Genomic DNA, 17,307 nt, shown 5'->3' with positions numbered 1-17,307 from the left:
CTGCTTTGAGCAGGAGGTTGGACTAGATGATCTCCTGTTGTCTCTCCACAAAGTCAACCAATTAAAGTCTGAAGTGAAGAACAGAAGAGGTAATTTTTTGAAAAAAGCTCTTGTTGGCTTCTTGCCACATCTTGGAGAGCCACTGTACTGGGTATGTTTCTTTGTCGTTTTCTACTGCTTTCCAGGCAAAGCAAAGAGGAGTTTTCTTCAGTACTAAAATAGGTGAAAATATTCTCAACACAAAAAGCAAAACGGGGAAGACCTCAAAGCTGAGTGACAGACTAATTGACATGTTAGTGGCAAGACTCAACGGGCAGTATGGTTAGTCTGATTCATTGCTTTTCAAAACTGTAGTGATTGCTAACTTGCACTGTAAAAATGATAAACAAAAGAAATAGTATTTTTCAATTCACCTCATACAAGTACTGTAGTGCAGTCCCTTTATTGTGAAAGTGCAACTTACAAATACAGATTTTTTTTGGTTACATAACCGAACTCAAAAACAGCAATATAAAACTGTAGAGCCTACAAGTTTACTCAATTCTACTTCTTGTTCAGCTTCGCTAAGAGAAACAAGTTTGTTTACATTTACAGGCAATAATGCTGTCTGTTTCATATTTATGTCACCAGAAAGTGAGAACAGTCATTCGCATGACACTTTTGTAGCCGGCATTGCAAGGTATTTACATGCCAGATCTGCTAAACATTTGTATGTCCCTTCATGCTTCGGCCACCATTCCAGAGGACATGCTTCCATGCTGATAATGCTCATTAAAAAAATATTGTGTTAATTAAATTAGTGACAGAACTCCTTGGGGGAGATTTGTGTCTCCTGCTTTGTTTTACCTACTTTCTGCCATATATTTCATGTTATAGCAGTCTCGTATGATGACCCAGCACATGTTCGTTTTGAGAACACTTTCACAGCAGATTTGACAAAACACAAAAAAGGTACCAAGGTGAGATTTCTAAAGATAGCTACAGCACTTGACCCAAGATTTAAGAGTCGGAAGTGCCTTCCAAAATCTGAGAGGGTCAAGGTGTGGAGCAACACTTCCATGTCAAAACTACAGAACCTGAACGACCAAAAAAAGAAAATCAATCTTCTGCAGGTGGCATCTGACTCAGGTGATGAAAATGAACATGCATCAGTCCGCAATGATTTGTATCGTTATCAAGCAGAACTTGTCATCAGCATGGACGCATGTCCTCAGGAATGCTGGTTGAAGCACGAAGGGACATATGAATCTTTAGTGCATCTGGCACTAAATATTTTGCAACTCCAGCTGCAGCAGTGCCATGCGAATGCCTGTTCTCACTTTCGGGTGACACTGTAAACAAGAAGTGGGCAGGGCTGCCCAGAGGATTCAGGGGGCCTGGGGTCTTTGGGGGCGGGGGTCCTTCCACTCTGGATCTTCGGGGCACTTTGGTGGCAGGTCCCCGAGCCAGTGAAGGACCCACCGCTGAACTGCCACCGAAGCCCCGGAGCAGAAGGAGCCCCCGCCGCTGAACTGCCGTCGAAGACCTGGATAGGAAGAAGCCTTTGCCGCTGAGAACCCAGAGTGGAAGAAGCTCCAGGTCTTCGCAGCAGGTCCTTCACTTGCCCCAGGTTTGTTCGGTGGCACTAAAGGACCTGCCATGAAAGACTCGCTGAAAACTCTCTTGGGGACCCCATAAGGCCCGGGGTCTGGGGCAAATTGCCCCACTTCCCCCCTCTCTGGGTGGCACTGGAAGCGGACAGCATTATCTCCTGCAAATGTAAAGAAACTTGTGTGAGCAATTGGCTGAACAAGAAGTAGAACCGAGTGGACTTGCAGGCTCTAAAGTTTTACATTGATTTGGTTTTTTTAGTGCAGTAATTTTTTGTACATAATTCTACGTTTGTAAGTTCAACTTTCATGATAAAGAGAGATTACCCTACAGTACTTGTAGTAGGTGAACTGAAAACAATATATATTTCTTTTGTTTTTTACTGTGCAAATATTTGTAATAAACAATAAATATAAAGTGAACACCGTGCACTTTGCATTCTGTGTTGTAAATGAAATCAATATATTTGGAAATGTAGAAAACATCCAAAATATTTAAATAAATGGTATTCTATTATTGTTTAACAATGTGATTAATCGCATCATTAATCACAATTATTTTTTTAATTGCAATTAATTTTTCCAATCGCCTGACAACCCTGAAAAAAACCTTGGATCAACGAATATTGTTTTCATGATTCATAAAATGTCAATACCATTTCAATGGGAAGGTGCTGAAGTGATGATGTTTGTGGGTTAAAATCCACTTCCCTCACGTAACCAAAGATGATAATCTTCATTTACCATTTACTCCCTGAAGAAAATGTGTTCAGGTCTCTCTCTTATATGAAAGCAGGAGAATAGAGGAAACTAGCTCCACAGTGTGAACCCTGAAGTTGTTTTTCCTCTCCCATTCTCCTCTTGAGGCTTTGCACATAAGGTTCAAGAAGCGGTTTTAAAATTAGGATGCTACTCTCTATTAATCCTTTATAATCCCCCCCTTTTAGTTCACTCCCATTGTCATTGGTGTACATTTTAAAATTTAAAATCTGTTCTGAATTTAAAATGTGACAGTGAGAATTAAAACAGTAAGATGTATCTTCTAGCATAATGATGAATTACTTAAAAATTTAGAGCAGCTGTGCATAAGAATTAGTTACAGGTAGATATCCCATTATGCCTCACAAGGAATCGAGCAACAGAATAGAATTCCAGTCCTATTGGCTGTAACTGTGAATCAAAATCTCAGTGTTTCAGGGTTTGTCGGCCCAGCAAAAGCTGTGCATGGATTAGCCTTCTAAAGCTAGTTTGAATCCAGCTAATGTGGCTAACAGTAGCATTGAAAGAACAGAAGTACTTGTGGCACCCTAGAGACTAACAAATTTATTTCAGCATAAGCTTTTGTGGGCTACAGCTCACTTCTTCAGATGCATAGAATGGAACACACAGAACAGAAGGTGTTTATACATACAGAGAACATGAAAAGGTGGAAGTATACATGCCAACTGTAAGAGTCCAATCAATTGAGATGAGCTATCATCAGCAGGAGAAAAAAAACCTTTGAAGTAGCACTGAAGACAGTAAAGCATGGCTTCAGCACAGGTAGTACAAGCCCAGCACGAACACACTGGGTAAGCTCACTAACCTGCTCTGAAGCCTATACTAGAGTGGTTTTGCTGCTATTGTTAGCTTAAATCCAGCCGGCCTGGGTAACTCAGGTAGCTAACCGGTGCACAGCTTTTGCTGTGTAGCTACACCCTGAGTGTTGAAAGTATAATCTTCTCGGTTTCATGACAAATGCTGAAACACACTCAGTCTTAATTGGGCAACAGTGAGTAGATACTTGAAAGTGAAAGGTGTAATAGTATATTTGCTTGTTTATAGTATAGTTTTGAGTCTCTAATCATGTAATCATCATTACTTTGAGTAAAGTCCATAGGATCCTTCCTATTCATGAGTATTTGTTGTGTTCCTGTTGTTATAAGTGTTCTTATTTTATGAAGTGAAACTTGCCATTTCCAAGCCAATAGGGACAATAAGCTCTTATTTGAACCCCCAAATATTGCCAAAGGTTAATCACCACAATGCACGTTGAATGGCCTTCAATAGCTTTTTGCTACATACAGATAGGAGTGGGCATTTTCTCTGATATCTATAAATTGGGAGTTCTGACCGTTGATCTAGAAAATTAGACCTACATTTCTGAGGCACGTTTTCTTTTGTTAAATGTCTGAAGTTAGAACCAGGTGCATAATCTCTGCTTGGTCAGGGTGCTGGGAGGAATGAAGCCTTGGAACTTGAAGGATTTGTTTGGTGGTTCTGTTTATTTCTGATATTTATTCTATACATACTTACTCGGTAAATCTCCTGGGAGATTGGAATTTTAGTAAATTACAGGACTATTGGACAGCCTACGAAACAGCATTGAGGAGGAAATGGAACTATTTCCTCTCTCCCTAGAATGGCAGAGTACTCCTGTTCTTTTTGCGGATACACACTAACATGTCTGCTATTCTGAAATCTCCCTAAAATGACAATAATATTTTTTCTAAAAGTTCCTATGTTAAATCTTTGTTACATTGCAATTTGTATGTACTTGGGTTGTGATGTTCTGGCGTTCATACAGCAGTCATTAAAATCTTTTATACGCATGAGAACAGTTGCTTTTTCTTTGCCCGCTTTTATCTAGCCCTTAGTAACCTAAAATATAGGTTAATGTTAACTTACTTTTTTGAATGAATTAATAATATCAAACAATTCACCCTGAAAAGATTTTAATAAGGTTCATGTATATTTACTGTATTTAAAATTGAACTATACATTGAAGTATGATAACCTTGTAACATTAGCCTCTTCTTAGAGAAGGCTCATCGGCTCAATTGTTGTAAGTAAATGTTAACTAATAAAATCTTGACATATAGCATGTGAAACTTCATGGCCCTCATGAACTGGATAGTTAAGGTTAATTTCTTTTGGCTAATGTATTCTCATGTATATTTAAGATGCGTTGCATGAGATTGTGCTATTTATATTTTTTTAAATGTGTTTTAGTTTAATCTACTTTCTTATTCTGTTCTAGTCTCTGCTACATCCTTATCCTCCTACCTCTGGTCAGAAAAACAATCCCCTGTGATGCTTGTTGTTTTATGACAAACAATAAATAAATCAGAAAATATTAGCACATTCAAACATTTATCATCAGTCTGGATCATTAAAACAAAGGCCATGAAAGGTAGCATGGGAGTAGGAGACAGGAGTTCTAATCCTGGCTGTAACAACAATACTGTCTCTGACCTTTAGGATGAAGTCATTCTCATTTAACCTCAGTGCCTTGGATTCTCCCATCTGTAAAATGGGAATAATGCTTACCTTCTCAGATGTTGAATGTTAATATAAATAGAAAATATTAAAAATAATATTGATTACATTTAAGTAAAGTAGAGGGACATTATGAAAAACAAGTGGATGGGAGAGAGAGGCTAAATAATTCACTTTTCTTGTCTTGAGCATTGTATTTAAGTAGCATTAGCAATCAGATGTAACAATTTTGTTTCAGTCTATTTCTTTGTCTTCTCAATCTTATTTAAAAATATAAAACAGTAAGGAAGGTGCATGTTTTTGGTAGATCTTTTGTTTAAGAATTCCAGATAAATATCATCAATGTTTTCAAAGTAAAATAATGAAATTGTCCGAAAGGTCTTTGCTGCTTATCTCCTATGAACTTTTTGTGATGAAAGTTATTATAACTTTTGTTGTCATAGAAGTTACAAATGAAAAAAACTAATTAGATCATCCACTCCATTTCCCAACTTTCTCTTTGTCAGATGAACACTTAAATGGGTTTATGTGGAGTCCTTTTATTTGGTAGCAGCTGTCTTTCAATTATGTTTTGTTTGTTTTTTCAAATATAGCTGATCCTGCTGACTTGAGCTTCATCATTTCTCCATGGTCTTTGCTGTTGCTTCCATCTGGGAGTGTGTCATTTACAGATGAAAGTGTTTCCAACCAGGACCTGCGAGCATTCACGGCACCAGAGGTTCTGCAGAACCAGTCACTATCATCTCTTTCAGATGTTGAAAAGGTACACTCCCTTTTCTCTCATAAAATGTTAGTCTCTATGAAACTGTATTATAACTGATTTGGTAGAAACTTTCTTTTATTTATGTAGCACCCTTACCACTAAGATTGCAGAATGGCTTCAAACGGTCCTGTCTTTGCAGAATATTCACCTTTTGTCTGAGTTTATTTTTCATACAGGTACTTTGTCTCCACCCAAAGGTTGGGGTTGTGTCTGTGAACATGCATGTGCCTTTACTTTTTTTAAGTAGTGGGACATTTGTTCCCTCCACATTTCTTTAAGTCTAAAGCAAACTACTTTTCTTTTGTACAGTCAAAATGGGCCCTGAAGGTTGGGATCAGATTCTCAAGGTGGATTGTCTTGTGCAGAAGGAAACTGAATTTGATTTGATTGTGTTGGGAGCATTTAAAGATTACATACTGAGCAGTTGCTATTTTGGAAATAGCATAACAGAGTCTCCCTCCTCCCCCCAAGATTAGGTGCTCACCTAAGTAAGGGTGAGCTTGAACATAAATCAAAGTTGTATCTGCATAGTTAACTGACTAGTATTCCAAATGGCCCAATTAGCCTTTTTTTTTTTCAGCTTTAGGGCTTTCTTCAGCAAAATACCCCCTCACCCTAGCAGAATATGGAAAGGACTGGGAATGAGGAGAGGATGGGGTTATAGTCCCACCTCTTTCATTTGACTGGTCTTCATAATCCTGAACTCTTCAACCATTATTTAAGGGGATGTTGCAGGGTATAATCGTGTGTAAGTCACCCTAATGTGGCCGCTGTGGTAAGATATGACATAGCCCATGGGGGAAACTGAGGTAATCAGTCAAATCTGCGAGGCTTGTATATCGTGAATGGTGCCCCTTCAGGGTTCTAGAATGGCTCCTTCTCTGGACTTAGGGCCCCTCCAAAGGGAAAACTGCAGCAGCTTGTTTCTGGAGTGATGTGTAATTCCCCAAAGACCTGGACCTCTTGCTGCTGTTGTAAGGTCCCTTCACTGGGATTGGGCTTTCCTAGGGCTTTGCTATTCATTGCCTTGCTACCCTGCCCTTTCCTAGGTCCCCTTTTTTTTTCTGGTGAGCTCTCTGAGAACTTCTCTGGGAACTTCCTCTCTCTGTTCTGAGAGAGAGAGGACTTCCTGTCTCTGTTCTGAAAGAGGGAGAACTTCCTCTCTCTCCTCTGTTCTGGTGAGCTCTCTGAGAAGTCCTCTCTCTCTTCTGAGTCTTCTTGACTGATACCTTGGAAACCTTTATTAGACTGGGTATTCTTCACCTAATTAACTGCCGCCCAGCTACATAGTCAGTTAATCTCCAGGTAGATCACTCTGCTTAATGGAGCTTGTCACAGGCACAGGGGGTGCTGAACCCCTCAGGGACCAACAGCCTCCATGACAAAGGACTACATCCAAAATAGCTGTATGTTTGAAAGCTGTTATATGGCTTGGCAGGACGACTCCTGGAGGAGCAGTTGTGTGGCTTTGTTCCGAAGGAGATTGGTACTGGCACTATTGCTATTACATGGGCAAGGACTAGCTACACTTTGACTTTTTTTTCTGAAAACTTTTTAAATTGTCAGTTTCTCTAGAACCATATCAACTGAATATCAACTCTAAAAGATGCCCTCTGTATTTTGCTCCTATATGTTTCTTCAGTGGTTGAAAGCACTTAGCTTCAGGCCTCTTGCCTTGCAACACAGTCAAAGTGATATATATACCTCATATATATATGAGTGTGTTAACTGTTCAGGGCCAAGAGACAGAAGTCCTTATACAAGTAATGGTAGTACTGAAGTCAGTGCCAGAATAGGGACTGCAGAATCCAGAACTGATGGATAGGAGGGATAATTCCAAACTTTGTGATAGTGGTACTATGAAGCACCTTGTAGTTAGAAATCTTTACTAAAATATATAACTTGAATGAGCAGGTGCAATTCTGTTGAAGTCAGTGGAGCTGTGCCACTTTGTACTAGCTCTGAATTTGGCTTAAGAACTTTCCTATCAAAAGCACCAGGAAAATAATCAGTAAATTCCTTAAGCAGCCAAACTGTGTCTAGGTTAAATCTTTTACTTCAAAGTTGGGCACATTCTTAATTTAACTCTATGTTGCAAACCAGAGGCCATGTGTTTCCCTGTTGCATAGAAAGAAGTGACAACTGATGGGGACTGATGTGGCATGTTTCTCTTGTACTTGAACTCATTCATTGTTGATGACCAAATTGTGGCCTTTGTCCCCACATGCCGCTCTGATTAATTCTCTCAGATTGTGGCCCTTGCTTATGAAAATGTACATTTTGCTAGTATATGACATCTGGTAACATAATTTTCTGGAAGGTGGTGGTAGTATAGTTGTGACCATTTACCCCTTCAAGATCCTGAATTCATATTTCCTTGGGAAATTATTGCATGTTGACATATATATGCTTTGGTTTGCATAAGGAAATTACTCATACAGTTGGTTTAACTTGGTTTATATCCTTTTAGCTTGTGGTATTTGGTTTTAGTGTTGTGTTGAAGTTGAAGTTTTTTACTGGAGTTGAATACATCTAATTTTGGGTTGAATTCTAGCTAACTTTGCACAAACACATGTGGCAGGAAAAAAAAACCCACATCGAACCACCACTGCATCAAACTGAAACGATGCAGCGGAATTTGAAGAAAATTGGGTTTCTAGGTTCTAGTTCCCCAGTCAACCTGAGAAGAGGCCATTCTGCTGGGCCTCTAACAAAGTAGTTGTGTATGAGTAGGGCCCTACGAAATTCATGGCCATGAAAAATGCATCACAGACCATGAAATCTGCTCTCTTGTGTGCTTTTACCCTATACTATACAGATTTCACTGGGGAGACCAGCATTTCTCAAATTGGGGGTCCTGACCCAAAAGGGAGTTTCAGGGGGGTTGCAAGGTTATTTTTAGGGGTGTTGCTGTATTGCTACCCTTACTTCTGCACTGCCTTCAGAGCTGGGTGGCTGGAGAGCGATGGTTGTTGGTTGGGCGCCCAGCTCTGAAGGCAGAGCCTCTGCCAGCAGCAGCGCAGAAGTAAGGGTGATAATACCATACCATCCTTACTTCTGCGCTGCTGCTGGCAGAGGTTGGTGCCTTCAGAGCTGGGATCCCAGCCAGCAGCCGCTGCTCTCCAGCTGCACAGCTCTGAAGGCAATGCCGCCACCAGCAGCAGCGCAGAAGTAAGGGTAGCAGTATTGCAACACTCCCCGCACCACACACACACACAATAACCTTGCAAACCCCACCTCCCACACACACACAGCTTGTTTTTGGGTCAGGACCCCTACAATTACAGCACTGAAATTTCAGATTTAAATAGCTGAAATAATGTAAATTGTAATTTTTAAAATCCCATGGCCGTGAAATTGACCAAAATGGATCGTGAATTTAGTAGGGCCCTATGTATGAGTTTAACAAGGTACAGCCATAGCATTAGGGGCTTGATCCATATGTCTGTTTACCATGTATGTATGTATCTGAAACTTGCCTGGCCAAACTGTGGTTCATGCAGCTTCAGTTCCTTCCTACTACATGGCAGATGTGCGTGCATGGGGCTTTTTAACAGCTGTTAAAGTGTATATTAACAGTACTTTTGTACTTGATTTTGTGGGGGGACTGTGCTACTTACATCTGTTTTTAGGGTCTACCAGAATTAGGCCATAGAATTTCATTTGTCTGCAGTTTCTGCCACCAAAAGGTATCAGGAATATAGTCTTACAGTTATATTAGCATATTTTAATTTAAAAGTTCAGCTGGTTGAATAGAGTGAATTTTTAAAGAGTATGTATAAAATTTAAATGTAATAGGAGAAAAAGCATGTGATGAACTTGTATATATCAGAGTGAGCAGATAGGCTTCATGTACAACTTTATTGTTTTAAATTACTGAGCTCTGAAATCATTCAAATGTAGCTTATTGCAGTGGTCTCCAAACTTTTTTGATCGCGCATCCCTATCAGTAAAAGATTTTTGAGCACGCACCTCCTATCGTGCTAAAGCAAAAAAACCAAAAAAGCCTCAGACTCCCACCCTAACTGCCAAAGGGGGGGGGGAAAAAGCCACTCGGACTCCCGCCTGAAGTGCCGAAGCACGAAAAAAAAGAAAAAGCACTCCTCCTGTTGTACACCCCCAAGGATCCTCTTGCACACGCCATTTTGGAGACCACTGGCTTATTGTATTGTAGATTAAGGCTTTATGAGGCAGACTCTTTTTTTTAAGGAGAAGTCAGTCTGTGTTGGATAGCATTCCTTCAGAAATATTTCAGTTTCTGTATGTGTGTTTTCCTTCAGAGTTAAGTGAAATTTCTTTTGCTAATGCTGACCCTGCCTGCATCAATGTCTGCATCTGCCCTTCATCCCCAGTATTCATTCCAAAATCCTTCTCAAATGTCTCTCTTTATCTCCTTCTCTCAATCCCAATTTTTTCCTTCTTTCACATCGCCCCAGACATTTCAACCAGTTAAGATTTGCCAACTGTACAATGCAGCTCTAATCCTGAGGCCTCTGGTTGCTGCTGTAATACAGATCATAATATAGTGTAGATTTAGCTGAAGTAGAAGAAGGTTTCTCTGGGGTAATATTTTGATCCATTGCAAGGGATGGTTGACAAAACAATCTAATGAAAAGGATATGGAGACTAATTGCTGATTCTAGGGGGAAAATATGTCAGGGGGAAATATGTCAATCAAAATCAAGTACATTGCTCTTCTGGCATAAAATGGATAGAAGTCAAAACCTACTATAATGAAAGATAACTTTTCCCCTTTCTAATAATCTGTTAAATGTTCTTTAAGGCACAGTAATATTGCCTCATGACTGGAGTGTATATTTCTTTAAAATGTTTATGGTTACAGTATCTTTCCTATGCATCTTGCCCATAACCCCAGTGTCGTCTTCCCTTCCATGTATAGTAAGCTAAGTTTTGAGTAGTGTCATGGTTAGTTTCTGTGATTTATTTACTTGACATTTCTTAGGTTGTATACATGCTAATTTCATCTGGTTTTCAATTTTAAGCTGCAATCTTCATTCAGTGTATTTCACTGCAGTTTACCAAACTAGTTTCTGAGTGGAAATCTTTGTTTTATTTTCAGTTCTTGTTCTGAAATTGGTTCATGTCAGCAGGGCCGGCTTTAGGAAGTGCAGGGCCCAATTCGAACATTTTCGACGGGGCCCTGGCAGGGATGACTTAAAAAAAAAAGGTGGAAAAAAAAGCCTTTCATTTCTTTCATGTATTATTTACTCTCCATAACTATTTAAATAATAAAATTATAAATTATGTACATTGCATCATATATGCTGTTGATTGGTTATTAATGACTGCTGTTTCACATGTGTGGGTCCCAGCTGCTCCCTGCCCACCTCATTGAAGCCGGTGTGCAGGGTTACTGTCCTGGAACTGTAGGGCAGCAGTGGACATGGGGCTGGCTGCAGGCAGGGCAAGGGGTGCGGGGTTGGTTGGAGATAGGGGGTGTGGGGGGCAGGCTGGCTTCAGGCAGGGCCGCGAGGGGATGCAGCAGTCAGAATTTTACTGAAACCAAAGCAAATTCCTGTTTGTAATGACCTCTTAAAACACAACGACAGGGTTGCATTAGTATTTGGGTCATGACTTCATTTCTTCTAAACCAAAGAAATTATGTATTCAACAATAAATATCATCCAAAGTGCTAGTCAGACAGTGAATGCCTTACTGATTCCAAGTCTCTTGTTAAATTGAACAAAAAAACCCCTGATTTTGTAATTGTAGGCTTATTTGAAATATACATTTGCAAATCATTCCACAAGTAATAAATTTGTGATACGAATTTAGTGTTACTTATTTCTTGTGAAAACTGTTGAAAATATTTTAATATAAATCATAAAAGCCAAAAATCAGGATTACCAAAAAGCATTTAAATAAGTATCTTAATTTTTTGGAGGTGCAGAGTACTTGCAACTCTTATTGAAGTTCATATTTGAACTTTACCTTGATATAATTTGTCTTAAATAGTACAGTGTGCATACATAACACACACATTTATATAAGAACGCATGCTTAGCTTCCTTCTTAATCTTCTTATTATCAGCACAAATTTTAAAATAGATGCATTTATCTAGTTTTGATGTACTTGACATTATCTCATATGAACGGAGTTTGACATGACATAATGCACAAGCCTCAACCATGATAAACAAATAAACAGTTAGCCTAACCTTGGTATGGGATTTTTTTTCCCAAAAAAATATTTGGCATGACATTAGTCTGTCAAACCATAATGAACAATTAGAGAACAGTATATAATATTCCACTGAAGAAATGTGAAAAACCAACATGAAAGTAATATAACTATGTTTTTAAAATCAAATTGTAACAAATATGAGTAAGTGCAATTCATTTTCTTCATTACAAGCATTTTTATATGTAAAAGATTGCTTCATATGTATATAGCTTATGCAGTTTTGTTTATATTCTATAGTACTGTTGTAATAGTTTGTGAAATACTACATTCAGAAGAACTTTAGCAAACTGATTGCAAATTAAGCATACAATGGAGCACCACACCAAAATGTGCTTTGTTCACTTATTTTGAAAAATAGTTCTTCACTGTATAGTAGAGGTGCAGTACATTTTGTAAAAATAACAGTCTTAGTTTTAGTCTGGGACCTCCTTACAATGCTCTGTAATAAAAGCTTTGCTGGGAAAAGGCATGAGACTCTCAGATGTTTTGGGAATACTGTTCAGTTTGTATATTAGCTAACCTAGAATTAATAAGGTTGTTTTTTTTCATAGATTCATAGACTCTAGGACTGGAAGGGACCTCGAGAGGTCATCGAGTCCAGTCCTCTGCCCTCATGGCAGGACCAAATACTGTCTAGACCATCCCTGATAGACATTTATCTAACCTACTCTTAAATATCTCCAGAGATGGAGATTCCACAACCTCCCTAGGCAATTTATTCCAGAATTATTCTTGTTGTGTAGTAAAGAAAAACTGTTGTTACCAGTTAACTATTTTATACCCATACTACCTGGTTTTGGTAAATATATTTTTTTCTTCTCTCCATTCTCTGTTGCCAGATTTATTCATGTATGTATGTATTTGTTTGTTTAAGGTTGATGGTATTGCAAATGTCTAGTTTCCTATTCATGCATAGCTACAGTGTGTCTATGGCACAAATTGGTAACGTTCTCTAATCTTTCAGTAGAAGGTCTTGGTAATAAGCTGAATATGAGAAGTACCATCTCAATATCTGGAGAGTTCATTTACTTGTAGATGACTGAATCAATGACAAGCACATTCATTAAACTGAGAGTCCCTGATACCTGACTTTGACTGTCCAACTGGAAGGTAAAGCCCATAGCAGTCTTTCCAGAGAACAAGGAAGACTTAGTTCTGTGGCCATCATTTCCTCAGTGAAAAGAGGTTCTGATGCATGTGTGAAACATTGCTAAATATGTAGTGCCTGCAAATGAGGGATCTGTATTTAGGGAATAAAGCTTATTTTTATGGTTAATGATGTCAAACAGTGACTTGTAACCATTCCTTTATAATCCAAATTTCAGATATAGGGTTAAAGGTAAAAAATAACTATAAATTACAAAACAGACTAACAAAAAGAAAACTATGTCATGAGGGTAGCCATCTTAGTTTGGTTTGTGGTCCAAAACCACATGCGGTTGGAAGCCAGTTTGCAAATAAGTCTTTAATTTTTCCACTGAGAAGTCACAACCACTATAACAAAAAAAGTCAGGCTAGTTCCAACTGAATGTACATCTTTAAATATCGGATTCCCTTCAGAAAACAACGTGGTGGAACATACATTGAAGATGCAAATAATGATGAATGCCAATTCATTTGGGTTTGATTTTTTTAGCTCCTTGGAGTAGCAATCAGTTTCGGAGTAAATTTCACACACACAAACCTGAAAATGTTAATCCCCTGTGTAAAATGTTAAATAACCCCTCTCCCCCACCAAAAAACAAATTCCTATTGCATTGTTTCACCTGATTTTTTACTGATTGAAATTAATCTCCTCCTAACCTCTCAAAAGCTACATGGGTTACTCGGTTATTGTATGTTTTTTCTGTGTAAAGCACTTTAGCACTTGTTAATACCATGAGTATGACATGTGCTGTCTTAAACAATTAAATATGTCCTTTCCAAAGTGACATATACCATGAATAACTTTGTCTTTTTAACAATGCAAAAAAAGTTGAGCTGAGTTCATGCTTATTGTTGGCATTCACCTGTACAAAGGTCCCTGCTACAACCGAGCTAAGACTTTGGGGGACTGAATATTCCAGTTCTCCCAGATAAAGCTATGGCCCTGCTACTGAAACTGCTTGCTACTTGATGTAGTTCCATTGGTCATGGTGAATTAAAAGAAGAAAAAGTCAGTCTGCAGTTGATAGTATGTGGTGTCAGGATTGGGCCGTAAATTGTTATCTGATGGGTATCAACCCAAATTGTGCCCTCAATTGCACCTCTACAACACCAGTGAAATTCGTGAGATCTCGAAATCAGAAAAGTTTGTATGGATGTAACATTAGGCAAAAGTTGGCCCATTGTCTTCTCCTTAGGCACACCATTACCACAAATCCCTTCGTGGCATGTACTCCAGCTTTGTTTATACTATATAAAGTAATTTTCAGAAAAATTCCAAGAAAAATATTTTGTATTTGCATAATCCCTCCTCCCACGTATACCTCAGGCATAAGCTTTACTGTTCATCATCTTGTTGAACTGAACTCTCATGGTGAACATAACCGTATGTCAGCTGTATTAATTACTAACACACATTCACTGTACAGTAGTTGATTTGTCCAGTACAAAGAGTGTCATTACCACATTATATATACAAACAATCCAGATTCATTATTATTCACTACTTTTTTCTATTCTTATTTATTATTTATTTGTATTATAGCAAGGCCAGTGGCCCCCATTAGGATGATTTGTTCTGCTGGGACATGTACAAATATGTAGGAAAATACATTCCCTGCTTTGAGGAGTTTACAATGATTGAAATTTTAAGATGACAACCTCATATGTTGTGTGCATAGGTGAAAGTCCATTGGCAACCCAAAAGCCAGTGTTTGTGATCCTAAGTGTTTCACCACTTTCAGAACTATGCACCTTTTAAGACTTGCAGCATTGGAATGCCCTGCTGCATTTCAGAATGTGTTCATCACCATCAAGTGTCGTAATCTTATCGATGTATACTGGGGCTTAATCTTAAATGAAGGGTTAAAAACTAAATGGAAATGTCAGAGGAGCATTAGTAAGATTTTTTCAAGTCTTTTCCCATAGTGGGATTTGCTGCTCTGACTGTAATGACCAGGGCAAAGGACAGTTCGGAAGCTCTCCAAGGCAAGGAGGCTAATTGAGTCCATGCCTAAGCTTAGCTGTCAAAAATGTAAACATACAATAGTGACCTAATTTGTTGGGGGGAGGGGAGGACCACCCTTTCTCAGAATGTCAAGTTAATCACACCCACTTAGTACTCTAAAGATATACTGTTGAATTTCCAGAACTGTCCCTTCATTAAGTTGACAGATGGTTTGTGTTGTATTACAGATTCATGTTTATTCTCTTGGCATGACACTTTATTGGGGAGCTGACCATGAAGTCCCTCAAAGCCAAGTAAGTATTTTTTTAAGACTTCTTTTATAAAATCTCACCATTTTTAACTTTTAAAATGAGGTTTGTTTAATAACCTCCTCCACATTTCTAAAAAAAAAAAGAAGGCAAGGTGAACCCTTGGGACGTTGATGGGACTAGTGAAACTAAGGGCTTGTCTACATCAGAAAGTTGCAGCGCTGGTGAGGGAGTTACAGCGCTGCAACTTTGAAGGTGTACACATCTGCAGGGCATCACCAGCGCTGCAACTCCCTGTTTGCAGCGCTGGCCGTACTCCCGTTTTGTCTCGGGTGTAGAGGATCCAGCGCTGGTGATCCAGCGCTGGTAATCCAATGTAAACACTTACCAGCGCTTTTCTTGACCTCCGTGGAAGGAGGAAGCCTCTGGTAATCAAGCTGGTCTCCTTCCCTGCGGTTTGCTGGGTGGCTCCGGGAACGCGAGAGCAAACCGCGGCGAAGCGGGTCTCCTTTCCCGGTTTGCTCTCCAGTTCCCGGAGCCCCGAGCAAGCAGGTCTCCTTCCCTGCGGTTTGCAGGGTGGCTCCGGGAACGCGAGAGCAAACCGCGGCGAAGCGGGTCTCCTTTCCCGGTTTGCTCTCTAGTTCCCGGAGCCCCGAGCAAGCAGGTCTCCTTCCCTGCGGTTTGCTGGGTGGCTCCGGGAACGCGAGAGCAAACCGCGGCGAAGCGGGTCTCCTTTCCCGGTTTGCTCTCTAGTTCCCGGAGCCCCGAGCAAGCAGGTCTCCTTCCCTGCGGTTTGCAGGGTGGCTCCGGGAACGCGAGAGCAAACCGCGGCGAAGCGGGTCTCCTTTCCCGGTTTGCTCTCGCGTTCCCGGAGCCACCCAGCAAACCGCGGCGAAGCGGGTCTCCTTTCCCGGTTTGCTCTCCAGTTCCTGGAGCCCCGAGCAAGCAGGTCTCCTTCCCTGCGGTTTGCAGGGTGGCTCCGGGAACGCGAGAGCAAACCGCGGCGAAGCGGGTCTCCTTTCCCGGTTTGCTCTCTAGTTCCCGGAGCCCCGAGCAAGCAGGTCTCCTTCCCTGCGGTTTGCTGGGTGGCTCCGGGAACGCGAGAGCAAACCGCGGCGAAGCGGGTCTCCTTTCCCGGTTTGCTCTCTAGTTCCCGGAGCCCCGAGCAAGCAGGTCTCCTTCCCTGCGGTTTGCAGGGTGGCTCCGGGAACGCGAGAGCAAACCGCGGCGAAGCTGGTCTCCTTTCCCGGTTTGCTCTCGCGTTCCCGGAACCCCCCTTGAAGCCGCCCAACAGCGCTGCAGTGTGGCCACATCTAACACCACTTGCAGCGCTGGTTGCTGTAAGTGTGGCCACTCTGCAGCGCTGGCCCTATACAGCTGTACTAATACAGCTGTAACAACCAGCGCTGCAAAATTTTAGATGTAGACATGGCCTAAGTGAAAAGCAGGAGTTTTTACATGATTTGGGTTTTTGTAATTTACATAATTACAAGGTGCTTGTGAGAGGGGGAAAAGTCATCCCAGGGAGTAGAATTTAGGGCTTGTTCCTGAAGCCCTCACTCATGTGAGTAGTTCTATAAATATGAATGGGACTATTCTGATGAGTAAGAGCTGCAGAATTAGGCTTGTTGGGGCACGAACCCAAGAGGTACAGAGAACTTGCAACTCCCATTGCAGTCATTTCACAGTCAATGGGAGTTCCAGGTTCTCAGCCTTCCCAGGATCAGGCCTAAATATGCAGGGTTCAAGGTAAAATAATATTATCTGAAATAGTTGCTTCTTGAATACTGAAGCTTGGTGGCTGAACTGTGGACTTCCAAGTTATGAGTACTTAAAGGTGAGCTTACCAGAGTCTTACTGCAACAGACAAGAGAGAGACTTTTGATGTTCACCTCTACCCCGATATAACGTGGTCCTTGGGAGCCAAAAAATCTCACTGCCTTATAGGTGAGACCGCGTTATATCAGGTTCGGTCTGGTGTAGCATACTGGCAAGAGCTGGTACTCCGTGCCAGAGTGGACCAGCTTCCCCGGCGGTGATTTAAATGGCCCGGTACTCTAGCCACTGCAGGGAATCCAATCCCTTTAAATCACCACTGAACTCTGGCAGCCGGGCTCGGGCAGTATTTAAAG

At 40.6% G+C, this 17,307-nt stretch overlaps 1 protein-coding gene across 8 annotated transcripts in view; it reads left to right on the top strand.

Annotated features, from left to right (window-relative positions):
* The window catches only part of PTPN13 (protein tyrosine phosphatase non-receptor type 13), a 186,066-nt gene that overhangs the window by 56,985 nt on the left and 111,774 nt on the right, over positions 1–17,307 (top strand). For all 8 annotated transcript variants that reach the window (XM_030564946.1, XM_030564949.1, XM_030564942.1 and 5 more), the window contains exons 3-4: positions 5,441–5,610; positions 15,155–15,220. In XM_030564946.1, the coding sequence (XP_030420806.1) occupies positions 5,441–5,610; positions 15,155–15,220 (236 nt within the window). The remainder of the gene's footprint in view (positions 1–5,440; positions 5,611–15,154; positions 15,221–17,307) is intronic.

The sequence above is a fragment of the Gopherus evgoodei genome, chromosome 5, assembly GCF_007399415.2.
Source record: "Gopherus evgoodei ecotype Sinaloan lineage chromosome 5, rGopEvg1_v1.p, whole genome shotgun sequence".
Classification (NCBI taxonomy): domain Eukaryota; kingdom Metazoa; phylum Chordata; order Testudines; family Testudinidae; genus Gopherus; species Gopherus evgoodei.
Note: the sequence above shows the minus strand (reverse complement) of the source record. Positions and strands in the feature narration are given on the sequence as shown.